Source organism: Dipodomys merriami, unplaced genomic scaffold (genome assembly GCF_024711535.1).
Source record: "Dipodomys merriami isolate MVZ:Mamm:240054 unplaced genomic scaffold, mDipMer1.0.p SCAF_28, whole genome shotgun sequence".
Lineage (NCBI taxonomy): Eukaryota > Metazoa > Chordata > Mammalia > Rodentia > Heteromyidae > Dipodomys > Dipodomys merriami.
The window spans coordinates 12,414,527-12,442,220 of NW_027204270.1; the positions used below are offsets into that span (position 1 = coordinate 12,414,527).

Below are 27,694 nucleotides of genomic sequence, written 5' to 3' on the forward strand. Positions count from 1 at the left end.
ACCACCATAAAATCGGAAGTGGCGCTGTAGCTCAAGTGGTAGAGCGCTCGCCTTGAACTGAAGAGCTGAGGGACAGCGCCCAGGCTCAGAGTTCAATCCCCACGACAGACCAAAAATATATATATAATAATGGGGAACAACAGGCCCCTCACAACTCCTACAACCTCTGTACTTTGAGTTCCAGGTACCTCTGGAGGTAGGTCTCAAGTATTCCTCTAAAAAAACTGGAATTCAAGCTGGGTGCTGGTGGTTCACGCCTGTGAGACTCTTATCTCCAATAAACCACTAGAAAACTGGAAGTGGCGCTGTGGCTCAAGTGGTAGAACGCTCCTTGAGCTGAAGAGAGCCAGGACAGCGCCCAAAGCCCAGAGTTCAAGCCCCATGACCAACAAAAAAAACAAACAAACTGGAATTCATTGGAAATTTATATGTTAACTGACTAGCACCTTTACCCTAGACTAGCCTAACAGGGGTATTGATTATATAAACTGAGAAATCAACTGAGATTCCAGACTCAGGGATAAGAGTCACAGCAGAGAAAGATGGTAAAAGTATTGAGCAGAAAACAAGTATAAGTAAAGGTCCATGTATAGCCAGGCAAAGTGCCTATTAGAGCACTTGGGAAGCTGAGAAAGGGGATCATGAGCTGGAGGCCAGCCTTGACTATACCAAAATACCCTGGCTCAAAAAGAAAAATACAATCTATGCTTAGAATTCTGGATGGGAGAGCTGATAATGTGGCTTATTAGTAGAGTGCTTACCTAGCATGCATGAAGTCCTGGGTTCGATTCCTCAGTCCCACATACACAGAAATAGCTGGAAATGGTGCTATGGCTCAAGTGGTAGAGAGCTAGCCTTAAGCAAAAGAAGCTCAGAGACAGTGCCCAGGCCCTGAGTTCAAGCCCCAGGACGGGACAAAAAAAAAAAATTCTGGGTGGCATTCCTTAAACCCAATCTCCTCTCAGTACTAAGGATCCAAAGGATAAAAACTTCTTGTCTAGGGCTGGGAAGGTGGCTCAGTGGTAGAGTGCTTGCCTGGCATGCATGAGGCCCTGGGTTCGATTCCTCAGCACCACATAAGCAAAAAGAAAAAAGCCAGAAGTGGCGCTGTAGCTCAAGTGGTAGAGTGCTGGCCTTGAGCTGAAGAGCTGAGGGACAGCGCCCAGGCCCAGAGTTCAGGCCCCACGACCGGACCCAAAAAAAAAAAAAAAAAAAAAAAAAACTTCTTGTCTTAGCCGAGTGCTGGTGACTCACACCTGTAATCCTAGCTACTCAGGAAGCTGAGATCTGAGGATCACAGTTCAAAGGCAGCCCAGGCAGGAAAGTCTGTGAGACTCTTATCTCCAATTAACCACCAGAAAACCAAAAGTGGTGTTGTGGCTCAAGTGGTAGAGCACTCACCTTGAGCTGAAGAGCAGAGGGACAGTGTCTAGGCCCAAAGTTCAAGCCCCATGACTACCACCACCACCAACCACAAAACTTTCTGTCTGGCTGGGAATGTGGCTTAGTGGTTGAGTGCTTGCCTAGTATGCATGAAGCAGTGGGTTCGATTCCTCAGAACCACATAAATAGAAAAGGGCAGAAGTGGTATTGTGGCTCAAGTGGTAGAGTGCTAGACTTGAGTAAAAAACAAATAAAGAATAAATCAACAGGGACTGGGAAGTTGGCTCAGCGGTAGAGTGCTTGCCTTGCATGCATGAGGCCCTGGGTTCGATTCCTCAGCACCATGTAAGCAGAAAAAAGCCGGAAGTGGAGCTGTGGCTCAAGTGGTAGAGCGCTAGCCTTGAGCTGAAGAGCTGAGGGACAGCACCCAGGCCCAGAGTTCAGACCCTACGACTGGACCCCCCCCCAAAAAAAGAATAAATCAACAACAACAACAACAAAATACAAAGAAGCTCAGAAAGGTGTGGGAATGTGGCTTAGTGGTGAAATATATGCCTAGCATACGTGAAGCCGGTTCAATTCCTCAGTACCCCCAGAAGTGGCGCTGTGGCTCATGATAGAGTGCTAGCCTTGAGCAAAAGAAGCTCAGGGGTAGTGCCCAGGCCCTGAGTTCAAGCCCTGGGACTGGCCAAAAAAAAAAGGAAATAAAAAAAGAAAAGAAAAAAGAAGCTCAGGGACAGTTTCCTGGCTTTGAGTTCAAGCCCCGGGACTGGTTAAAAAAAAAATAGCTTTCTGTTCGCAGCCTCCCCACTAAGCAGGAAGATGCACACTGTTCTAGAGAGACTGAAATAAGATATCCAGAAACTGACAATTGAGAGTTCCCACATGAAAAGAGCAGTCTATGCTTAATGATCTTGTAGTAAAGTCCACCAGGCAAGTCCCAGTGAACCTAGAGCTTTCATCCAGTTGTTTCTTTTGTTGCTTTTTGTTTTCTTTTTTGTAGTTCTGGGCTTTTAACTTAGGGTTCTGCATATTCTGAGTAGGTAAGCACTCTTACTACTTGAGCTATACTTTTAAGCATTTTGGTTTTTTTAGATAGTCTTAACACATTTTGCCTGGGGCTGGCTTCAGACCACAATTCCCCTGGTCTCTGACTTCTAAATAGCTAGACTAACAGATGCTGGCAGATGTAACTTTTCCCTCAGAATGGCTTTGATTGCACCACCTTCCGAGTAGTTTGGATTACAGGTATGAGCCACCATGCCTGACTCATCCAGCTTTACATTTTTCTTTTTTTTTCTTTTGTCTGTCGTGGGGCTTGAACTCTAGAATTGGGCACTGTCCCTCAGCAATTCAACTCAAGGCTAGCACTCTACCTTTTGAGGCACAGCGCCACTTTCAGCCTTTTCTGCTTATGTGGTACTGAGGAATCAAACCCAGGGCCTTATGCATACAAGGCAAGCACTCTACCACTGAACCACCTTCCCAGCCTTTCATCCAGCTTTTCAATGCTTCATCCTTAAAATATAAGTGCCATTCATTCAAGGTTTGCCAAGCCTAAAAATGAAGGACACCAAAACAAGAATAAATGTATATATGTATAAGCAAATACAGACGTCACAAAGAACACCTATGAAACCAAAGGATGTCTATAATTTATTAAGTATAAGAAAACCAGGCTAGGAATGTGGCCTAGTGGTAGACTGCTTGCCTAGCATGCATGAATCCCTGGGTTTAATTCCTCAGTACCAAATAAACAGAAAAAGCAGGAAGTGGTGCTGTGGCTGAAGTGGTCGAATGCTAGCCTTGAGCAAAAAGAAACTCAGGGACAGTGCCAAGCCCTAAGTTCAAGCCCTAGTACTGCTGGGGGGGGGGGGGGGGGGAAGGGAGGGAAGCCAGGTACCCATGGCTCACACCTTATAATCCCATCTACTCAGAAGGCTGAAATATGAGAGTCTCAGTTTGAACCTAGTATGGGCAGAAAAGTCTGAGATTCTTATCTTTAAGGAACTATACAAAAGCCAGATGTGGGACTGTGGCTTGAGTATAGTAGAGTGCTAGCTTTGAGTACAAAAGCTCAGGGACAGCGCCTAGGCTCTAAGTTCAAGCCCCAGGACCAACAGACAGACATGGACAGAGACACATAGACACACAGACACACGCATAAGAATGCAAAAAGTCAGGCAGCCAGTGTCCAATGCCTGTAATCCTAGCTATTTAGGAAGCTGAGATTTGGAGAGTTAAGGTTCAAAACCCAGCCTGAGCAGAAGACTATGAGACACCATTTACAACTACCCAGCAAAAAGCCAGACTAGTGCTGTGGTTCAAGTGGGAGAGCACCAGCCATGAGCAAGAAAGCTAAACAATAGAGTTCAAACCCTGGTACCAACATGCACATATCAAAAAAAAAAAGTATAAGGAGACACATCATTAAAAAATACAGAGGTGCCAGGTAATGGTGGCTTACGCTTATAATCCTAGCAACTCAGGAGACTGAGATCTGAGGATCCAGGTTCAAAGCCAGCCTGGGCAGGAAAGTCCATAAGACTCTTATCTCCAATTAACCACCCGGAAACCAGAAGTGGTACTGTGGCTCAAGTGCTAGAGCTGCTAGCCTTGAGCTGAAAAGCTCAGAGATAGCACCCAGGCCAAGAGTTTGAGCCCCATGACTGACAAAAGACAAAACAAAACAAAAAACAGAAAAAAGTTGAGGAAGGATACCTATGTGGAATGAGATGGGGCACAGAATTATAGTTTTATTATAAATAAGTTGGTAGTTAATTACAATGCTTTTTCCCCCCCTTGGTGTTGGTTCTAGGGCTTGAACTCAGGGCCTTGGCACTGTCCTGAGTTTTTATGCTCAAGGCTAGTGATCCACCACTTCAGCCCTACTTCCAGGTTTTTAGTAGTTAATTGGAGGTTAAGAGTCTTATAGACTTTTCTGCCCAGATCAGCCTCAAATCATAATCCTCAGATCTCAGCCTTCTGAGTATCTAGGATTTCAGGCATGAGCCATGGGTACCTGGCCTTAATTTCCTTTTAAAGGATATTAGCTCCTTGCTATGCCAATGATACCAGTAACACCTGGGACATTGTTAGGAATTCAATCTTTCAGGTGCTTGCCTTCTCCTATAACTATTAAAGCTTGATCTAAATTCTTAAAAGTAATTGATTAGCCAGGTGCCAGTGGCTAACGCCTGTAATTCTAGCTACTCAGGAGACTGAGATCTGAGGGTTGTAGTTTGAAGCCAGCCTGGGTAGGAAAGTCTCCATGAAACTTGTATCTCCAATAAACTACTTAGAAAAAGCTAGAAGTGGCATTGTGGCTCAAGTGGTAGAGTGCTAGCCTTGAGTACAAAGACGCTCAAGGACAGCGCCTAGGCCCTGGTTTAAGCCCCAGTACCAGCAAAAAAAAAAAAAAAAAGTAATTAAGTATAGTCATGCACACTGGTAGTTATCAGCTTCACAAGTGGCTGAGGCAGGAAAACCACTAAGTCCAATAATTTGAAGCCAATCTGGGTAATATAGCAAGACCCTGTCTTTAAAAAAAAAGTTCTACTCTCTCTCTGCCCTTTTCTAGCTCTCTCTGCTCTCTGCTCTTTTCTCTCTTTCCTCTCTATCTTTCCTCTTTCTTTTGCCAGCCGCATGGAGTGCCAACCTTGCCTGGTCCCAGCAGGTCTACTAAATAAACCTACCCCTTACCTGAATACCACGTGAGTGCTGGTGCAGTTCTTACTCGGCCACCTCTTTTTAAAAACCTAACATAAATGGTGCCATGACTCGGATAAAGGGCTTAAAGTCAGGATAGCTGGGATTTCTCTTTTTTCCCTCTTTTTTCTTTTTTTGTTCTCCCTTTTTGCTCTGAGGAATACCCACAGTTCTGACAGCCTTTTGCGGACCAGTCTGTCTGCTGCGGACACAGCCCATCGATACCATTGCTGCCTTCACGTCCACACCACTTCTCTACTCTGGTGAGTGAAGCTACTCTCTATGGTTCCCTGTCACTCAGTCTCTGTCCAGATGGGGCGCCAGGCCAGAGAGCTCCTACAGCCTTTAGCTGAAAGGCCGGTCACCTCTGAAGCCAAGGACGCTTGGCTTTGGGGGCTTGGCCATTCCTCTCTAAAGGGCTCTGGGGGAAGTCAGGACGCCGCTTCTGCCTGGTCACCTCTCCTTCACTCACCGGACTGACTCTCCTACTCATTAATGGGGTGCTGCGAATCACGCCTGAACAGTGAAGCCCCTTTGAAATGTCTCCTGCGCTCCCTGGAAAGCCAGAGAGCCTAATTTTATGCCATTCTCAGATGTACACAGTTTTTGCTACTGCAATGGTAAATGGTCAAAAGTTTAATTTCAGGCTCTCTTTGCTCTCTGCCATTCATGTCCAACTTTCTATCCTTTTTTCTACAACTTTTTGGCTTGTGCCTTGAAGAGTGAGATGCAGGCTGGGTCCCAGGGACCCCCCTCTAGGTTCCCTCTCAAAGGCTAGCCAATGTAGGCTTGATCTTCTATTTGTTCAGTGTTTCTTTGCATTTTTCAGAAATTCGCCATCTTGGCCACGTGGTGGGTTAAGGGTTTGGCCCCATCTGACCCTTAACCTTCCACTAAGTTTACTACTTCATCTATTCTAAGGTGCCTTGCTAACAAGTTGCTCTTTTCACAGGCCCTGGTAACTGAGGCCCGACCATCTGATGTGCTTTGTTAGCAAAGATGTCTAAATGTTGTCAAAATTTTAGGTTTTGAGATTTGCCTTTTTTGTTTTGTGTTGTGTATTCTACTACTGACTACATGGTTCTAAAATACTGGGCATATCTGTGCTAAAATTCTCATCACATCTAATGAGTTTTGTCATTGCAGAATATTTGCTGGCAATTCTTGATAAGGACCAGGTAAGCTCTACTTATTCTACTTGATCTCCTTGTTGCTTTAATTGGAAATAATAAAGGGCTTTTGTGGCAAAGATTGCAGTTCAAAGCCAGCCTGGGCTGAAAAATCCCTAAGACTCCATCTCCCAACTAACTGCAAAGAGCCAGGCTGGAAGCATGGCTCAAGACTCTTATCTCTAACCAGCTAAACTCTGCAAGTGGTACTATAACTCAAAGTGGTTCAGTGCTACCCTTGAGCAGAAGTGCTCAGAGACAGTGCCCAGGCCTTGAGTTCAAACCTCCTTGAATACCAACTGGGACAAGCCATCCCAGCAACGAGCACCTAGACTCAGCCAGTCTGGGGAACAAGGGACCATGGAGGAGGAGTAAGAGATGATGTCACATCAGCAACTTTGTTCCTGCCCTTTCAAAATTAACCAGAGCCGGGAGGTCAGTGGAAGTAAGAAGCCTGCCCATCCAATGTCTATACCTGTCTACCTATTAACTGAACAGGAATTTATATTCTTGCCTTTGTCACCTGACTTCTTTACCTAGTAGCCAGATGTCAGAAGTAGCTAGAGACATTTCTACCAACATTTTCAGCCCCAAGTCTTTCCTTTTGCCATTTATTTGCTCTCTAGTATTTTTTTCCAGCCCCTCAATGCTCATGAGACTTCTCCAGACTTCATCTAAGGACTCATGCCACCAAGGGACAGCTGCTACTCACTGCCTTCTCTGGGAGGGGACCAAATTCCAGCCTTTTACCCCTATTGTCGACACCCCTTGTCAGCAGGAAGTAGCCAGAGAGAATCTTCGCCCTATTTCATGATTATTAAAAGACTGGAATGTAAGGTCCGCTCCTGGATGGCCAGCAGACTCCACCCTCCTCGCAGCAAAGTCTCCACCCAGTACCTGTGTTACCTAGACAACTGGGACACCTGGAAGAGGTCACATCTGCATCCACTGCTGAGGTCACATCTGAATTTGATGTGACCACACCTTTCTCTGCCCATACCCTAGATAAGGGCTAGCCCGTGCCTTTTTCTAGCTCTCTCTGCTCTCTCTCTCTCTTTTTCTAGCTCTCTCTCTGTTCTTTTCTAGCTTTCTCTCTTGCCTTTTTCTAGCTCTCTCTGCTCTCTGCTCTTTTCTAGCTCTCTTTTCTCTTTCCTCTTTCTTTTGCCAGCCACGTGGAGTGCCAACCTTGCCTGGTCCCAGCCGGTCTACTGAATAAACCTACCCCTTACCTGAAAAAAAAAAAAAAAAGTTCTAGCAAGGCACCAGTGACTCATGCCTGTAGTCCTAGCTACTACTTAGAAGTCTAAGATCTGAGGCTTAAGGTTCAAAGCCAGACTAGACAGGAGAGCGTATGAGACTCTTATCTCCAACTAACCATCAAAAAGCCAGAAGTAGATCTGTGTCTCAAGTGGTAGAATGCTAGCCTTGAGTAAAAAAAGCTCAGGAACAATACTCAAGCCCTGAGCTCAAGACCCAGGCGTGCGCGCGCACACACACACACACACACTCTCTCTCTCTCTCTCTCTCTCTCTCTCTCTCTCTCTCTCTCTCTCTAGATCTGAGAAGCTAGTTGATTTGGATGTAAGGAATAAACATTACTAAACTAGTTCCTTAAGAAGATGTGTTCTAATGCCAGGTGCTGGTGGCCCATGCCTGTATTCCTAGCTACTCAGGAGGCTAAGATCTGAGGACCTCGGTTCAAAGCCAGCCCTGGCATTTAAGTCCATGAGACTCTTGTCTCCAATTAGCCACCAAAAAAACAGAAGTGGCACTGTGGCTCAATGTGGTAGAGCACTAACCTGAGCTGAAGAGATCAGGGATAGTGCCCAGGCCCAGAGTTCAAGACCCATGACCAGGGGAGGGGGGGAGGGAGGACAACAATAACACGTTTTTAGAGATAACTGTAACTTGGAGGAATAGAACCAAAAGATTTTCACTAGCTTTTCCAGTAATGACCAATCTCGCCCTAAGACAATTCTAACTAGCTGTATGCATAGAATCTCTTACTTTCAGGTAGAATGAGAAGAAAACAGACTGAATGGAATAAATTCATAAACATCTTACAACACTGCCATCTGATATGACTGTCCAAGCTGGTTTACCACCTGTCAGCTGGCAGCAGATCACAACCCAACCTGGGAGAGTGAGGTCTTATACAACTTTCCTGACTGGTAGCTGTGTGGAGATAAAGCAATTCTCATTCTAGTAGATAGATCCTGAGTGAGAAGTCAATGAAGGGTCTCACCGAACTGGCTTCTCCTGGTTCCAGATACAGGGCCAGAAAGAGTCTAGGTTGTTGGCAGAGAGGGCTGACTGCCAACTCCTTTGTGGTTTAGAGAGCCATCAGCTCCACAGCTCACCCTTTCTTCCTGTTTCTTCCCCTCCTCTGAATGCTTCTGCAGTGTCACTTTAAGAGACTCCCTGATGAGCTGTATTTCAACTTCTGAAGAAGACAGTTTCTTTTCAAGCTCCATCTTTTCTTTGTTCAAGGCTTCTGTCTTCTGTGCAAATTGTGCACGTAAGAAAGTGTTCTCTCGCTGCAATTCCTGCCAAAAAGATGCTTAATAAATAAAATTGTTCCCTACTCATATGGTCCTATTCACTTTATATATTTCCCAGAATGCTTCATAATCAAGTAAAATCTTTCTCTAGTAATACCCTCAAGCAGTACTTCTCAAGACGGGTCCTAGGACAAATAGCATGAATATCACTCTTTGCTAGAATTTGAAAATGCCAATTTTGGGAGCTTAGTATAAGACTACTGAATCAGAAATTCTGGGGATGGAGCCAGCCTGGGCAGGAAAGTTTGTGAGACCCTTATCTTCTAGTAACCAACAGAAAGTTGGAAATGAAACTATGGCTCAAATGGTAGAGCACCTTACCAAGACCTAAGTTCAAGCCCCAGTGCTGGTGTGCACATGCATACACACAAACAAAAAAATCACCTAATACTAGGACCTTACTATCTACCTTTCTTTTAAAATATATCCTGACACTAAGGCATGTGGACTTTTGCCTGGTTCTTCACTCAAGCCCCCTCACAAGGACACAGCAATGAGTGTTTTATAAATTAGATATTTACTTTTTTTTTCTTTTTGGAGGGGGGCAGTTTGGGGGCTTGAATTCAGGGCCTGTTCACTGTACCTAAGACTTTTTGCTTAAGGCTAGCATTCTACCAGTTGAGCCACAGCTATACTTCTGACTTTTTGGTGGTTAATTGGAGGTAAGAGTCTCATAGATCCTGCCTGGCTGGATTTGAGCTATGATCTTCAGATCTCAGCCTCCTGAACATCTAGGATTACAGATATAAACCACCCGTGTCTAGCAAGAATTTTTTCTCTAAGGGACTCACTGGATTTTTTTTTTTGGTCAATCATGGGGCTTGAACTCTGGGCCTGGATGCTCTCCCTCAACTCTTCAGCTCAAGGCTAATGCTCTACCACTTGAGCCACAGCGCCACTTCCAGTTTTCTGGTGGTTTGTTGGAGATAAGAGTTTCACAGACTTTCCTGCCCAGGCTGGCTTTGAATCGTGATCCTCAGATCTCAGCCTCCTGAGTCGCTAGGATTACATGTGTGAGCCACTGGCACCTGGATTTCTTTTGTGTCTCTTGGATATTTAACAGTGGACAAGGAAACCCTGGGATTTGACAAGTGGGTTGCTGTCTTGGCTGCCAATGTTTACCTGTAGTCTCAGCAAACAGACGTCTCCAAAGGGGGCAGGGCGGCCTAAAAGGGCACTGTGGACTTGAAGTTCGCTCTCTCGTACTTTTTGTTCCAGCTGAGAGATGTGTTTCCTCTGTCTGCAAAAGCCAGTGAGAATCAGAACTGAAGTCCCGGCACTAACCCCTTCACAACATTAGCCCCTTTCCTTAGACAGATGGGTAACAATCCCATCTATAAAAGAAAAACACCTTAATTTTCAACTTTTATGTATTGCTGGAGGAGGAAGAACAAATAAGAAAACAACTGAGGAAAAACCAGGAGCAAGCTGGGCACTGGTGGCTCATGCCTGTAATCCTAGCTACTCAGAAAGCTGAGATCCTAGTTCCAAGCTGAGATCCTAGTTCCAAGCCAGGGCAGGAAAGTCTATGAGATTCATCTCTAATTAGCCACAAAAATTCCAGATGTGGAGCTGTGGCTCAAGTGGTAAAATGCTAGCCTTGAGCAAAAAAGCTCAAGTACAGTATCCAGCCCCAGAGGTCAAGCCCAAGGACTGGAGCAGCAACAAAAACAAAAGAAAGTGAGAAGCTGGGGCTGGGAATGTAGCTTAGTGGTAGAGTGTTTGCCTAGCATGCATGAAACCTGGAATTTGATTCCTCAGTACCACAAAAACGGAAAAAGCTGGAAGTGGAACTATGGCTTCAGTGGTAGAGTACTAGCCCTGAGCAAAAGGGAGCCAGGCGCCAGTGGCTCACGCCTGTAATCCTAGCTTCCCAGGAGGCTGAGATCTGAGGATCGCAGTTCAAAGCCAGCCCAGGCAGGAAAATCCATGAGACTCTTTCCTCCAATAAAACACTAGAAAACCGGAAGTGGTGTTGTAGCTCAAGCGATAGAGCACTCGCCTTGAGCTGCAGAGTGCAGGGACAGCACCCAAGCCCAGAGTTAAGCCCCACAACCGACCAAAAAAAAAAAAAAAAAAAAAAGCTCAGGGACAGTGCCCAAGCCCTGAGTTCAAGCCTCAGGACTGGGGGAAAAAAAAAAAAAAAAGGAAAAAAGTAAGTGAGAAGCAATACTTATCTTTATCAACACTTGTTCAGTGGGGAAGAACATTTGCTTGCTGGCTCTATAAAAATCTTCAAATCACTTGATTCATGATGGGAAGACAAGCTTCTTGTTAGCTGCCCTCAACCCATTTTCCCATATTCATAATGTATACAGCCCACAAATGATGTTATAAATATCCAAATGACTCTTGAGAGCAAAAAGGTTCCCCACCCTTGCAGAGAGTCACAATCAACCTAACCCTACCACAAAGCAAGGCATGGGCCTAAATGACAGAGGGGAACAAGGAGAGGGGTTATTGGACTGCCCTTTGGAAGATTCATTGAGTGCCCTTAGTGAAGTCTGGCCTTGCAGTCCCACTAGCCACCTTACTTGTCAATGAGGAGTTCCTTTTCCTTTAGAAGGTGCTCATTGCTATTCAAGATGCTAATCCATTGTGCTGGCTCCAAAGTGGGCAGTAAAGGAGCAAAAGAAGTAGGATGGTGGCAGATGGCTCCATTCTGAAGCTAGAAAACAAATAGGAAGGAAGGATTTGATCTTGACCCACAAGCACCTAAAAACACCTGAGCAATATACAGCTAGGTCTAGCGTCAAGGCTGACTTTGGTTCAGCCTGATAAAGCCAATGCTTATGAAGTAATTTTAGCTCTGATGCATGACTGGAAAGAACTTGGGCAGGGAGATTTCTGCCAACTAAACACTCTGCTCAGAAAGGCTCTAGTTTCTAAGGTCAGTTATCATTTATTATCTTGCAACAGGGGCAAATCAAGAGCTAAGATGTCCTTACCCTGCTCCCTTCCTTCCCAGTCTTTAGCAGCACAAGGACTTAAAGAAAACAAAAGTGGTGTAGTGAAAAGAATATAGAAGTTGAAAGATGATTTTAAACCTTAGCCTTGCCAGCTTTGTGACTCCATAAGTTTTAGTCTAAGAACTTGGTAAGTTACTTTATTAACCTTATCAGGTGCTAAGAATTAAATTCTCCATGTGACACTATCTAGTCTAGTGCCTGGATAATAGTTCAGGCAACCAGTGTTAAACTACCAGTAGATTCAATAGCCACAAGCACATAAATCTTCATTTCCTGTCTACAAATCTCTTCTTCACAAGTGTTTTCTTTATAGAACTACAACTTTTAAGACAAAGGCTATATGAGGGTCTCTACCTGCATTTGCTCCATCTGTAAACGTATCAATTCCAGCTGTTGTCGACAAGTACTGAGTTCACAAGATTGTTCTCGAGGATGCCAAGGATCAGGATTTGGTTGCCACACCGGAGAGGACAGAGGCTTGGAGAGCCCAGGAGCTGGCTGGATTCCCAAAGGGAGCATCCCACTGCTGCTAGACTGTGGTCCATGTCGATCAAATACTGCTCCGCTGCCTGGTGCCTTCTTGGCCTCAGGCAATACTTTGTATAATTCTTTGTTTGTGTCAGATCTTGAGTTGTGGAAGTGGACTCGATAGTGAGGATCTGAATAAAGTGATTCGACCACAGCTGACTGATTGAGGGTAGATTCCATGTTAGGAATATCAAACTTCCTCATCTCTTCCTCTCTTTCATGGCCAACTGCTGGAAACCAGGATTGTTCAATGCCATTTTCTCCAGTAGCACCACAGAGATACATGAGATCTCTTGATAGGCCTGGAGAATGTTTCACTGCACCAAAGTCTCCATTCCTTGTCATCCCCACACTTTCAGCCAACCCTGACAAAGGGAGTTTAGAAGAGGGTGCAGCAGGTGTAGAATTGGGCTTCGCAGGAGAGGTCCCCAAAGTAGAAGGCATCACATGGGCTGTTGGGATGGTTATGTGGCTCTTGATAGGCTGGAAAGAAGTGCTGCCACTTGAACTGCAAAAATCTGTGGAGAGAATAGTTTCCATAAGTCAAAGTATAACAGTATTGTTGTTGTGCCACACACTGTTCTCTGCCCAGTCTCAGACTGGGTAGAGAAGATGCTGACATTACAAGTATCAGGCAGGACATAGCAACCTGAAAGATGTGTCTTCCAAGATCGCAAATGTCACAAGTCACAACAACAAAAGGCAACAATGGCTTCACCTTTAATTTATACTATGTCCTGTGTATTTCAATTTGTAAAAAAACATCTTGCCAGTCAAGAAGCAAAGCTGAACTTTAGAAAAATCAAACAAACAATAACAACAACAAAAAATGGAACCTAAAAAACAAAAATCACTTACTTTAAGGGAAACAGACTAGGTCCTACTCTTCTGGAAGTTGGGCAAGTCTAAACTATAACATAATCTAATAAAAACATTCTTTCCAAGGGGTGCCAAATTCTGTGACTTCCAAAAGCTACCCAGTGAAAAGGAGCTAAGAATCTCACTCTCTGAAGAACAAGGAGAGCTAGTCAGTCCTGCTCAGTATCCAGGACAGGGAGCAAAGCATCTGAGTCAGGATTGTTCTCTCCCACACCCTAGACCTGACTGCCTGGATATAGGAAGTTATTCTTAGTAACTCTCAAGTTTCACTCCAACACAGTAAGCAGGCTGAAGTGGGTGCACACTAAAACTTCTATTCCATATTTTCCCTTTCATTTCCCCCTTACACAACTGTGATTTTAACTTTTCTTTCAGACTAGATTTATATTCCTTTGGCTCCTGTGTGGCCTTGGAGACAACTCTCTGATTAGCCCTGCTGCAAAGGTTCCTATCTTTATTTCCAACTTTCAAATACTACTAGGAGGAGGATTACAAGGTCACAGAACTAATGTGACATTTAAGTGGACTACTAGCAAGCAAGATGGAAATGTCAGGTCATATACCTGGGTTTAAATCTTTTTTAATTTTTTTTTTTTTGGTCTGGTTGTGGGGCCTGAACTGTGGGCCTGGGCGCTGTCCCTCAGCTCTTCAGCTCAAGGCTAGTGCTCTACCACTTGAGACACAGCGCCACTTCTGGCTTTTTTTTTTCTGCTTATGTGGTGCTGAGGAATCGACCCAGGGCCTCATGCATGCAAGGCAAGCACTCTACCACTGAGCCAACTTCCCAGCCCCTCTTTTTTAATTTTTTGTGCCAGTCTTAGGGCTTAAATTCAGAGCCTGGGAATTGTCCCTTAGCTCTTTTGCTGAAGGCTAACACTCTACCACATAAGCTATGGCTCCACTTCTGGCTTTTTTTGCTGGTTAACTGAAAAGTAAGAGTCTCAGGGACTTTCCTCAGATCTCAGCCTCCTGAGTAGCTAAGATTACAGGCATGAGCCACCAGTGCCTGGCTAGTTTTTTTTTTTTTTTTTTTGGTCCAGTTGTGGGTCTGAACTCTGGGCCTGGACGCTGTCCCTCAGCTCTTCAGCTCAAGGCTAACGCTCTACCACTTGAGTCACAGCGCCACTTCTGGCTTTTTTCTTTTTGCTTATGTGGTGCTGAGGAATCAAACCCAGGGCCTCATGCATGCAAGGCAAGCGTTCTACCACTGAGCCACCTTCCCAGCCCCTAATTTTTTTTTTTTAGTTTTAGTTTTCTTATTGTTATTACAAAGATAATATATGCAAAGCGGTTACAGTTATCTAAGTCAGGTATATAGTACATTTTTGGACAATGTCACCCCTTCCCTGACTCCTATTTTTGGTTATTGTTGTTGGTTGTAGGGCTTGAAATCAGGGCCTGGGCACTGTCACTGAGCCTCTTTGTGCTCAAGGCTAGTGCACTACCATCTGAGCCACAGCATCATTTCTGATTTTTAAGTGGTTAATTGAAGATAGGAGTCTCACAGGGACTTTTCTGCCTGGGCTGTCTTCAAACCATGATCCTTACTTAGGTTTCAGCCTCCTGAGTAGCTAGGATTATAGGCGTGAACCCCAGCACCTGGCCTACCTATTATTTTTAACAGGCAAAAAAAAAAAAAGAAAAAAAAATAAGTATGCTTGGCACCTGTGGCTCATACCTGTAATCCTAGGCAACTCAGGAGACTGAGATCTCAGAATCATGGTTCAAAGCCAACCCAGGGAGGAAAGTCCAAGACCCTGATCTCCAATTAACCACCAGAAAACCAGAAATGGCACTGTGGCTCTAAGTGGTAAAGTGCTAGCATTGAGCAAAAGAGCTCAAGGACAGTACCTAGGCCCAGGTAGAAACCACCACCCCACCCCCCCACCCCCGCAAAAAAAAAAAAAAAAACGTCCTGAGTCCTTTCTTTTCAATTATGCCTAGCACTTTTCCAAATCAAGCACACTGACCACAGGAAAGGGTATTACAAATTTATCTTTTTTCTCCCTACCACCTCAGACAGAGCCCACTCAATGAAAACAGAAGCCTTTTCTGGAATTATGTAAGTATAGAGTGTTTACCATCCTCTTACTAAGCAGCTACTTAAGAACAGGGATAGCTGGGCATAGTAACTCAAGCCTGTAATTCTAACCACTCAAGATGCTGAGATCAGAAAGATCAAGGTTCAAGGCCAGCCTGGACAAAAAGTTTATGAGACTTCGATCTCAACTAATAAAAAGCAGAGTGTAATGGCGTGCATTTGTCATTCTAATTATATTAGAAGTGTACATAGCTATGTAGTATGTATCCTTTTGTCTGGCTTTTTCTTTTTTACCTAACACAATATTTTTAAGATTTTTTAAGATATTTTTAGGGCTGGGAAGGTGGCTCAGTGGTAGAGCGCTTGCCTTGCATGCTCAAAGCCCTGGGTTCGATTCCTCAGCACCACATAAGCAAAAAAGAAAAAAGCCAGAAGTGGAGCTGTGGCTCAAGTGGTAGAGCGCTAGCCTTGAGCTGAAGAGCTGAGGGACAGCGCCTAGGCTCAGAGTTCAGGCCCCATGACCGGACCCAAAAAAAAAAAAAGATATTTTTAATTTTCATCCAATTGAAAGCATATTTTAATATCTGACTTATTTTACTGCCAAAGCATCAGTTGTAAACATTTAGATTGTTTCAACCTAAGGCTGCTATGAACATTCATGTACAATCATTTGTGTTGATGTTTTCCTTTCTTTTCTTTTTTCTCTTTCTCTCTCTTTTTTTTTTTTCCTGGTCATGGAGCTTAAACTCTGGGCCTGGGTGCCCAGTGATGTTTACCCTTCTTTAGGAATATAATTATTGGTGGGGAAGAAGGGTGTGGAGATGGGAAGTAATAGTAAAGGGAAACAAAGGAGGAGGCTACAATGCTGGATAAGAAATGTACTCATTACCTTGCTCATGTAATTGTAATCCCGCTGTATGGTATTTTCACAATAAAAAAAATGTTAATGCAAAAAAAAAAACATAAAATTATTAGCAGGGCGCCAGTGGCTCACACCTATAATCCTAGCTACTTAGGAGACTGAGATCTGAGGATCATGGTCCAAAGCCAGCCTGAGCAGAAAAGTCCATGAGACTCTTATCCCCAATGACCCACCACAGAACCAGAAGTGGCACTATGGCTCAAGTGGTAGAGTGCAAGCCTTGAGCTGAATTGCTCAGGGACAGCACCCAGGCTCAGAGTTCAAGCCCCATAAGTGGCAAAAAAAAAAAAAAAAAAAGAGTATAATTATTGATTTACAAAGTATCTTCAATTTAAACTTTTTCAGGAACTGCCAAATTTTTCCAAAGTAACTACATTTTATATCCTATTAAAATATATATAAAGGTTCTAGTGTCTCTAAATTCTCACCAAGATTTTTTTTGTCCACCATGAAGCTTGAACTCAGGGCTTGAACACTGTCCCTGAGATGATCTGCTCACTGCTACTTTGTTTTCTGGTGGTTAATTAGAGATAAGAGTCTAATGGACTTTCCTGCATGGGGGGATGGGGGGGGGAGGTCGTGTGGGCCAGCAGCTTTGTACCAAGATCCTCAGGTCTCAGCCACCTGTGTAACTAGGATTACAAGTGTGAGCCACCGGCTCCCAGCTATGAATTGTTATTTTTAATTACACTCATTCTAATTGCTATGGAGTATATGCTTTTAAATGACACCTGATAAAAGTGCCAAAGTGATTCGCTTTTGAGACTTTAACATGAAAATAATATTTCATGAAGCTAAGAGTATTAATGATGTAACACAGAAAAACTTAACAAAGAACACAATAAGCAATAACTAATATAATCAGATCCACTGCTCTCTAAGTACAAAATATCCTGGTGAAGTATGACCTGACATTTAGTACTTAAGTGTAAAAACAAGTAGAAGACCATGGTGCAAGTGGCTCACACGGGTAATCCTAGCTATTCAGGAGGTTGAGGTCTGAGAACTGCAATTCAAAACCTGGGCAAGAAAATCCATGAGACTCTTACCTCCAACAAATCATCAAGAAAAAAAGGAGCCGGGCGCTGGTGGCTCACGCCTGTAATCCTAGCTACTCAGGAGGCTGAGATCTGAGGATCGCGGTTCAAAGCCAGCCCAGGCAGGAGAGACCGTGAGACTCCTATCTCCAATAAACCACCAGAAAACCGGAAGTGGCGCTGTAGCTCAAGTGGTAGAGCGCTCGCCTTGAGCTGAAGAGCTGAGGGACAGCGCTCAGGCCCAGAGTTCAAGCCCCACGACCGACAAAAAAAAAAAAAAAAAGAAAAAAAGGAATGGAGCTGAGGCTCAAATGGTAAATGGTAGAGTGCTAGCTTTGAGCAAAAAAGCTCAGGGAGAGTTCAAGTCCCAGGACTGGTAAAAAAAAAAAAGGAGCTGAAACCTCTGAAAGTTATCTTCCAAGAGGAAAGGGCTGGGAATGTGGTTTAGTCGTAGAGTGCTTGCCTAGCATGAAGCCCAAGGTTCAATTCCTCAGTACTATATACACAGACAAAGCCTTAAGTGGCACTGTGGCTCAAGTGGTGGAGTGCTAGCCTTCAGCAAAAGAAGCTCACAGACAACGCCTAGGCCCAGAGTTCAAGCCCCAGGACTGGCAAAAAAAAAAAAAAAAGACTAAAACTGAGAATTTGTAAGATAGGGAATATTGAACAGGCAGGATTAATTTGGTAGAAGGAAATACTCTATCAGAAAGCCACTACCTGACTTATGTAACTATAACCCCTCTATATCTCACCTTTACAATAAAAGAAAAGAAAAGAAAGCTGGGGTCTGGGGGCTCACACTTGTAATCCTAGCTACTCAGGAGGCTGAGATCTGAGGATCACAGTTCAAAGCCAGCCCAGGCAGGAAAGTCCGTGAGATTCTTATCTCCAATAAACCACTGGAAGTGGAGCTGTGGCTCAAGCAGTAGAGTGCTCTCCTTGAACTGTAGAGTACAGGGAGAGCGCCCAAGCCCAGAGTTCAAGCCCCCTAACCGACCAAAAAAAAGAAAGAAAGCCATTTCAGGTAGGATAAATAGAAGAACCAGAAATGAAAAAGAATGCAGTGAGAAGAATCAGACTCCATGAGTGAACAGACTGACCTTAGGAATGTTCTGTAAATGACAATACACTTAGAATTCAATCCAAAAACAAAACCATATTGGTAATCAAATCATTAATCCAAACTTACCTTCTGCAATATCTGAGCATGATGTCCCAATGGCTGTGTCCCCACTGTCAGCTATACTTGAACAGCGGCTGAAGCGGCTCCGAAAAGCTTCTGAGATAACTGGGGTCTGCCATTCAGTCCCCACAGAACTGCCCTTCTGAATCACACTGGAACCTGAAACAAGAGGAATTATCTAGCCGGGCGCTGGTGGCTCACGCCTGTAATCCTAGCTACTCAGGAGGCTGAGATCTGAGGATCTCAGTTCAAAGCCAGCCCAGGCAGGAAAGACCGTGAGACTCCTATCTCCAATAAACCACAAGAAAACCAGAAGTGGCACTGTAGCTCAAGTGGTAGAGCGCTCGCCTTGAACTGAAGAGCTGAGGGACAGCGCTCAGGCCCAGAGTTCAAGCCCCATGACCAACAAAAAAAAAAAGAGGAATTATCTACATGTATATGATGCAGTTCAATGAGATCTTTTTTTTTGATGCTGTTACCAGGGCTTGAGCTCTTGCTCAGCTTTTTCACTCATGGCTAGGTGCTCGACCACTTGGGCCATGTTGCTAGTCCAGCTTTTTTCTGGCTAACTGCAGATAAAGTCTCATGGAATTTTCTAACTTGTCTGGCTTTTAACTATAATCCTCAGATCTCAGCCTGCCAAGTAGCTAGGATTACAGGTGGGAGCCACTGGTATATAGCTAATGAGACTGTTTTGAAAAGATCATTTAAACTATGAGAGAATATAACATCACACCTTTTTCTCTTTCCTATGTTCATTTCAGCAACTCTGAGTCACTTAACTTTATGTGAAAATATCATGAGGTGTAAGAATATCCAGGAACAGAAATAAGGCTTACCCTGAGTAGTGGAACACATATACACAAAGATCATATTTAATACCAAATACTACTTACAGAAACCTAGAAGCAACAATACTTTATAAATATACTCTAACCTCTCTATGCAAGAACTCTACCACTGAGCCACATTCCCTGAGCAATCCAAAGAATTTTTAAGGTTTTACCTTGATGGCAATGCAAAGAAATCACTTACTTTGATGGCAATGCAAAGAAATTACTAAAATTTCTAAATAGGTTAAGACAATAAAGACTAAGATTGACTTTAAAGCTTGCTGTATGACGGCCAGTAGGTAGGAAGTGTTCAACAAATACATGACTTAGTAATAAAAGACTTATATTCAAATCCTATTTTGTTTTATTTTTGAGAAACACCTTTGTTTGAATGCCCTAGGTCAAGGTGACCACCTTCAATCACTCTAGTAAAAAGGCCTTTGCTGACTGATCCCTGGTAGTGAAAAGTGAGGGCCTACACTGTTGAGAACAGCATGGGCTGCCTCTATCTATAACCAAACTAGGCTGTCTGGTGACTCAGGTTGATGTACTATGTGGTTCAGAACTATAAAGAAAAGAACAGATTGGGCTGGGAAGGTAGCTCAGTGGTAGAGCGCTTGCCTTGCATGCATGAGGCCCTGGGTTCGATTCCTCAGCACCACATAAGCAAAAAGAAAAAAGCCGGAAGTGGTGCTATGGCTCAAGTGGTAGAGCGCTAGCCTTGAGCTGAAGAGCTGAGGGACAGCGCCCAGGCCCAGAGTTCAAGCCCCATGACCAGACCCCCAAAAAAGAAAAGAAAAGAGCAACAGAGTAGGTAAATAGAACATTCAGTAAGAACTTTTTAGGTCAGTCAAAAAATATGAGCGGCTGGAATGTGGCTTAGTGATAGAGTGCTTGCCTAGAGTACATGAAGCCCTGGATTCCATTCCTCAATACCACATAAACAGAAAAGGCAGGAAGTGGCACTGTGGCTCAAGTGATAGCCTTGAGCACAGAGAGGCTCAAGGACAGAGCCCAGGCCCTAAGTCCAAGCCACAGGACTGAGGTTAACACACACACACACACACACACACACACACACACACACACACACACACACACACACACACACACACACACACACACACACACACACACACACACACACACACACACACACACACACACACACACACACACACACACACACACACACACGGGGGAGGGGGGGAGGGGGGGGAGGAGGCTGGGAAGGGACGTGAAGGGTAAACAAAAGGAGGAGGATGCAATGCTTGGTAAGAAATGTACGCATTATCCTGCCCATGTAATTGTAACCCCTCTGTACAGTATGTTCACAAATAAAATTTAAAAAAAAAGTTACAAGTCATAAAACACACACACACAAAAAAAAAATTTGACAAAGACATACATACTACTTCTTCCATCAGCTTTATACTTGCAATTACCCAGTGGTACCGTGTAATATTTCTTAAGTATTATAGATTGCAGCAAGAACTTTCCATGTGATGTCACCTAATCCCTGCAACTCCATATTAAAGATTTCTATTAAAAATGCTATTAAAAGGAAAAGATGTTGAGAGATCAAAACACACACACACACACACACACACACACACACACACACACACACAGAGTAACTCCCCAAATGAATAATCTGTACTAAGAAGATGTAAAAGGCATAATCAAGAGTAGCCAGATATCCTACAGCTCACAAAGATCTTGCAAAGCAGACAAGATACTATGAATACAACAGCAGTGACCTGGTTCGGTTATTCCCCTTAGATGAGAATGAGATCTTGATTCTGCTGTGATGAAAGGGGGGGGGGGGAGGGAAGGAGGGAGGGAGGGAGGGAAGGGGGGGAAAGAAAGGAGGGAGGGAAAAAGAAAGAAAAAGAGAAGACAGAAATAAGAGAAAGAAAGAAAAAGAGAAAGAAGGAAGGAATATTCAATAAGTTTTTATGAAATTTTAATATATAACCTAGAAGTTGCTTCTGTTGGGCCCAATATTAATTAAAAGGAGGATAAAAGCTGGGCATCAGCCTTTCCACTTTGTATTTATCCTTTGATCTGAACCATTCTCTTCTGCAGTCACTTAGCTATTCTTTTAGTATGAGCATTTTAGTAAATGCTTGTGGGCTCAGTGTTTCTCGTAAAGAATATGAAATAACAGCAAAAGTCAGGATTTACCTCAGAAAACTACTCACCTGGTGAACTGGGATGAGAGGACCGTTCACTTGGGTATTTTTCTTGCATGGCCATTATAGTTATCTGAGACAACTGTAGAATAAAGGAATAAATAAGCAGTCAGATCTTTCCAGTACAGTAGTTTTTTTCTATTTTGTAGTACTAGAAATTGAATTCAGGACCTCATGCTTTTTTTTTTTCTTTTGCTGGTACTAGGGTTTGAACTAAGGACCTGGGCACTGTCCCTGAGCCTCTTTGTGCTCAAGGCTAGTGCTCTACCAGAGCCACAGCACCACTTCTGGTTTTTTCTGAATAGTTTATTGGAGATAAGAGTCTCATAGACTTTTCTGCCCTAGCTGGCTTCAGGCTTCAATGATTCTTTTTTTTTTTTTTTTTGTCGGTTATAGGGCTTGAACTCTGGGCTTGGGCATTATCCATCCCTCAGGTCTTCAGCTCAAGATGAGCGCTCTATCTCTTGAGTCACAGCGCCACTTCCAGTTTTCTGAGTGGTTAATTTCCTGTCTCGGCTGGTTTTGAACTGTGACCCTCAGATCTCAGCCTCCTGAGTAGATAGGATTACAGGCATGAGCCACTGGAGCTCAACTTACAAAGAGGTTTTTAAGATTTTCTTCTTGAACGTCTCACAGAACTCAAGAAAACACTTTACTTACATGTATTTTTTTTTTTTTGGGGGGGGGTCTGGTCGTGGGGCCTGAACTCTAGGCCTGGGCGCTGTCCCTCAGCTCTTCAGCTCAAGGCTAGCACTCTTCCACTTGAGCCACAGCGCCACTTCTGGCTTTTTTCTTTTTGCTTATGTGGTGCTGAGGAATCGAACCCAGGACCACATGCATGCAAGGCAAGCGCTCTACCACTGATCCACCTTCCCAGCCCCATGTATTGGTTTATTATGAAAGGATTCATATTAAGAGATGCTCAGGACAAGGCATGTGGAAAGAGGTAGTTCTTGGGTGTGCCTCTTTCCAAAAATGTGTGTGTGTGCGTGTGTGTGTTGTTTTTTCAATCCTGTCTTTTTTTCTATGGATGCTGCATTACTTAAGCAAAACAAATTAAATCATTGGCCAACTTATCAACCCCTAACATGGGGGAAAAAAAATCCTAGCAATTTCTGGTAGTATCACTGTTATGAGCTAGGCACATGTCTCAAAGTGGTAGAGCAATTGCCTAGCAAGTGCAAGGCTCTAAGTTCAAGTCCCCTTACTACAAAATCAATAACAACAGCAACAATAAAATACTAGCCAACTTAAAATTCAGCTACTCCCCTCCCAGGAAGGAGGTCAAGACCAAGACCAAGGCAGGATTTGAGGGTTGAGACTTCGAAGAACATTTAAGGAAACAAACTACAGGGCACAGTGGCACGCATAGGTAGTCCTAGCCACACAGGAGGCTGACAGGGAAGATCACGTTCCACTATGAAAGAGCTAGGCAACAAAGCAAGACACCACCCTACTTATCGATTAAAAAAAAAAAAAAAAGTCAGGCACTAGTGGCTCACTCTGTAATCCTAGCAACTCAAGAGGGTGAGACCATAGGATACCAGTTTGAAGCCAGCCCAACCATGAGGCTCTTTTCTTCAACTGATCAGCAAAAACAATGCCTGAAGTGGAGGTGGAGGTATGTCTCAAGTGGTAGAACATTAGCATTTAGTAAAAAAAAGCCAAGCAAAAGGATGATGCCCACATTCCCACAGCAAGTTCAAGGGCATGAGGCCCTGAGTTCAAGGCTAGTACTGGCATGAATAAAGTTAAAAATCAATAAATAAATAAATAAATAAATAAGCCTGGCAATAGTGGCTCACACTTATAATCCTAGCTACTCAGCAGGCTGAGACCTGAGTTCAAAGCCAGCCAGAGCAGGAAAGTCTGTGAGACTTTTATCCTCAATTAACCACCAAAATGCTGTAAGCTCAAGTGGCAGAGTGTGCTAGCCTTGAGCAAAAAATCTTAGAGACAGTGTCCAAGCCCTGAGTTCAAGCCCCAGAACTAGCAAGTACTACTGCACACACACACATACACACACATACACACACATACAAGCAAACCAACTCCCAATCCTCTACAAATACTCCATTTCTCCTCTAAAAGTAAGCTGATGGGTACCAATGGCTCATGCCATTGGTAATCTTAGCTGTTCAGGAGGCTGGGATCTGAGGATCGTAGTTCGAAACCAGTCCCAAAGTAAGTATAGAAAACAGAAGCAAACAGACTCCCACTATGAATCCCATATGGTCCTAGAATCCTACTAATTGTTAAGAAAAAACAAAAAATGGTGCTGGTCCTGGAGCTTGAACTGAGGGCCAGGATACTCTCCCTTAGCCTATTTCATTGAGGGCTGGCACTCTTACCATTTGATCCATAGCTCCATTTCCAGCTCTTTGGTGGTTAACTGGAGGTCAGAGTCTCAAAAACTTTTCTGCCCAGGCTGGCTCTGAACTACAATTATTTATTTATTTTGGGTCAGTTATGGGGTTTGAACTTGGGGCCTGGGCACTGTCCCTGACCTCTTTTGCTCAAGGTTAGAGTTCTATCACTTTGATCAACAGTGCCACTTCCAGTTTTCTGTTGATTAATTGGCGATTCAAGGATTTTCTGCCTGGCTGGCTTTGAACTCACATCCTTAGATGTCAGCCTCCTGAGTAGCTAGGATTATAAGTGCCCTACTATAAAATTTTAAAATGCTTTTCTCTTTGAGACCTGAATAAATAAACCTGAACAAAACCAAGTTCAAGTTAACAACTTATTAGCTGTGTTATCCTTGGGAAAATTTCCCAATATATCTGTGCCTCCGTTTCTTCATATAAAAATTATAAACTAGGTACAGTAGTTGGCACAAGCCTATAATTCTAACACTCAGCAAGACTGAATTTGAGACTAAAACTCTAAAGGAAAAAAAAAAAGGAAGGGTAAATTATGTATTTAGAAACTTTGGACTTATAACAGCCCCAAAATAACTTGAGACAATTCATAGGACAAAATTTTTAGATGAAATTCAATTTTGAAATGGTAGCAATTCTCTAATATACTTTACTGAACTCAACAGTTTTCTCTTGAGTAACAACTGAAGTGGTCACTAATTTACTGCATATAAAACCAAAATGGTACCACCCTCCAGATCTTACCTCTTCACATACTGGGTTAGAGAAGCTTGGCTCAGTAATGAAACGTAAACCTTCAACTTCAGCACTCAGAAGGCAGAGGTGGAAGGATGAAGAATTACAGGCAAACCTGGGCTACACAGAGACCATGACCCAGCTTCATCTATAGCCTGTATCATTTATGGGTAATACCAATTTATAGGCAGCTATTCAATTTATAGGTAGTGAATTAATGGTGATAGTAGTCACTAGCAATAACTTACCTATCAATATAAAAATATCAAAATTCCATTGAAGCACCTCTACATTTTTTGTGCATATGCTAGTCTCTCAGTCCTAAGCACTGTCCCTCAGCATTTTTTGCTCAAGGCTAGCACTCTACCACTTGAGCCACAGCTCCACTCTGGTATTTTGGTGGTTAACTGGAGATAAGAGTCTCATAGGGTTTCTTGCCTGGGGTGGCTTTGAACCATGATCCTCAGATCTCAACCTCCTAAGTAGCTAGGATTACAGGCATGAGCCCACCTTTTAAAAACAAGAAACAAAACAAAAAACCAAACCAGGGTCTTCCCATATATAGCAAATTCAGACTGGCACTGAACCTCTTCCCCCTTTTTTTTGGTTGATGCTGGGGTTTGAACCAAGGGCCTTGCACTTACTCAGCTTCTTTGCTCAGCTGATGCTCTATCACTTGAGTCATGTCTTCTTATGCTGGTTACTTTGGAGATGGAGTCTCTTGGACTTGATCTTAAACTGTGTTCCTCTAGCTCTTAGCCATCTGAGTAGCTAGGATTAGACATGAGCCACCAGCTTCTGACTTGGCACTAAATTTTTTTTTATCTTTCTGCCTTAATCTCCCAAGTCTGAGGTTACAGGCATGTGTCACTACACACAGGGCCATTATCCTTTTCCCTAAAGGATAACAAAACCAGGTCAGAAGAGATGACACATGCAAATAATCCAAGCACAGGACTAGAATAGGAGGAGGCTAGGACCAGAGGATTTCAAGTGTGAGGCATAATCTGGGTTACAGAGCAAGACTCTCAGAAACACAAAACAAAGAATTTGAGTTAACATGATAAGTGAATGAAAATAAATATGTTCAAAGTAGATTGTATGTATGAAAATAGAATAGTGAACTTGTTGAGATTGTCTTAGGAATGCAAGGCACTGGTGGCTCATGGCTATAATCCTAGCTACTCAGGAAGCTGAGATCTAAGGCTCACAGTTCAAAGCCAGCCCCAGGCAGGAAGGTCCGTGAGACTTTTTGGTCAGTTGTGGGGCTTGAACGCTGGGCGTAGGAGCTGTCCAACTCCTCTTCAACTCCTGTCCAGGCTGCCTTTGAACTGTGATCCTCAGCTCTCAGGCTTCTGAGTAACTAGGATTACAGTTGTGAGCCACCAATGCCTGGCTGTGTGAGACTCTTATCTCCAATTTTAACCATCAAAAAATCAGAAGTGGAGCTGTGGCTCAAAGTGATAGAGCACTAGCCTTGAACACAAAAATTCAGGGATAGTGCTCTGAGTTCAAGCCCCACAATGGGGAAAAAAATTGTCTTAAGAGGAAGAATAAAGGGGCTGGGAAGGTGGCTCAGTGGTAGAGCTCTTGCCTTGCATGCCTGAGGCCCTAGGTTCGATTCCTCAGCACCACATAAGCAAAAAGAAAAAAGCTGGAAGTGGTGCTGTGGCTCAAGTGGTAGAACACTAGCTTTGAGCTGAAGAGCTGAGGGACAGTGCCCAGGCCCAGAGTTCAGGCCCCACAACTGGACCAAAAAAAAAAAAAAAAAGAGGAAGAGTAAAGGACACAACTATTGAATATTAGTAATCAAAATTAAAAATTCATTTAAAATAGCATAATGGTAGGCCCAGTGGACCAGACTTCTAAATTCAGAATAACAATTAGAGCTCCCCCTTAAACAGTGTTACCCCTAAGACTACACAATTCCATTCTTAAGTGGTCCTTCCGTATCGTTAAGAGAGTGGTTTTAGGAAACTCTGTATACTAAAATCCACAGATGTTCAAGACTCTAATATGGAATAATGTAGTGTTTGCACATAGTATCTATGCACATCCTCTCATGCATTTAAATAATCTCTATAGAAAATGTACAGTGGTACACCTGTAGGCCAAAGTGGGAGGAGTCATTTTAGCCCACAAGGTTAAAGTCAGTTTGGGCAACAAAGACCCCATCTCAAAAACAAAAAAAGCCAGGTGTTGGTGGCTCATGCCTATAATCCTAGCTACTCAGGAGGCTGAGACTTGAGGATTGCAGTTCAAAGCCAGGCTGAGTAGCAAAGTCTGTGAGATTCTTATTTCCTATTAAGCAACAAAAGGCCAAAAGTGGAGCTGCAGCTCAAGTAGTAGAGCACTTGAGCCAAAAAGCTCAGGAAGCTAGGCACTGGTGGCAAGCCTGTAATCCTAGCTACTCAGGAGGCTGAGATCTGAGGATCATGGTTTGAAGCCAGCTTAAACAGGAAAGTCCATGAGACTCTCATCTCCAATGAACCACAAAAAGCCAGAAGTAGAGCTGTGGCTCAAGTGGCAAAGCATTAGCCTTGAGCAGAAAGCTCAGGGACATTGCCCAGGCCTGAGTTCAAGCCCAGGACTGGCACCAAAAACAAAAAAAAAAAAAAACTAGTCCTGAGTGGGAATTAGCAGGAATGGGGAACGCTAATGAAGAGAATGAATGAGGATGAATATTGTTTATTTGCACATATGAAAAAAGAATGAGAGGCTGGGAAGGTGGCTCAGTGGTAGAGCGCTTGCCTTGCATACATGAGGCCCTGGGTTCGATTCCCCAGTACCACATAAGCAAAAAGAAAAAAGCCTGAAGTGGCGCTGTGGCTCAAGTGGTAGAGCGCTAGCCTTGAGCTGAAGAGCTGAGGGACAGTGCCCAGGCCCAGAGTTCAGGCCCCACGACTGGACCCAAAAATAAAAAATAAAAGAATGAAACCTGTTGGAATTAAGAGGAAGTAGTACAGAGAGTGATAGCGGTGATGTTGGTCCAAACAAATTGTATATACATGTGGTAATATCACAATAAAACCCCCCTCGTGTAACAACATATGCTACTTTTTAAAAAATTTTAATAAGTTCCAGTCAGGTGCTAGTAGCTCATGCCTATAATCCTACTCAGCCTGAGATCTGAAGATCATTGTTCAATGCCAGTCCAGGCAGGAAAGTCC

The 27,694-nt window shown here is 43.6% G+C and overlaps 1 protein-coding gene across 2 annotated transcripts in view; it reads right to left on the bottom strand.

Annotated features, from left to right (window-relative positions):
* Positions 1-27,694, bottom strand: part of Cep85 (centrosomal protein 85) — a 45,825-nt gene that overhangs the window by 16,161 nt on the left and 1,970 nt on the right. Inside the window, exons 2-7 of one of the 2 annotated variants that reach the window (XM_070037574.1) lie at positions 21,418-21,490; positions 18,387-18,539; positions 12,145-12,836; positions 11,356-11,489; positions 9,944-10,061; positions 8,621-8,806 (exon numbers count right to left, since the gene is read on the bottom strand). In XM_070037574.1, the coding sequence (XP_069893675.1) occupies positions 8,621-8,806; positions 9,944-10,061; positions 11,356-11,489; positions 12,145-12,836; positions 18,387-18,539; positions 21,418-21,472 (1,338 nt within the window). In that variant the 5' untranslated portion in view covers positions 21,473-21,490. Of the gene's footprint in view, positions 1-8,620; positions 8,807-9,943; positions 10,062-11,355; positions 11,490-12,144; positions 12,837-13,176; positions 13,385-18,386; positions 18,540-21,417; positions 21,491-27,694 lie in introns of those variants that run through there. The other variant, XM_070037575.1, reaches the window with a different exon arrangement.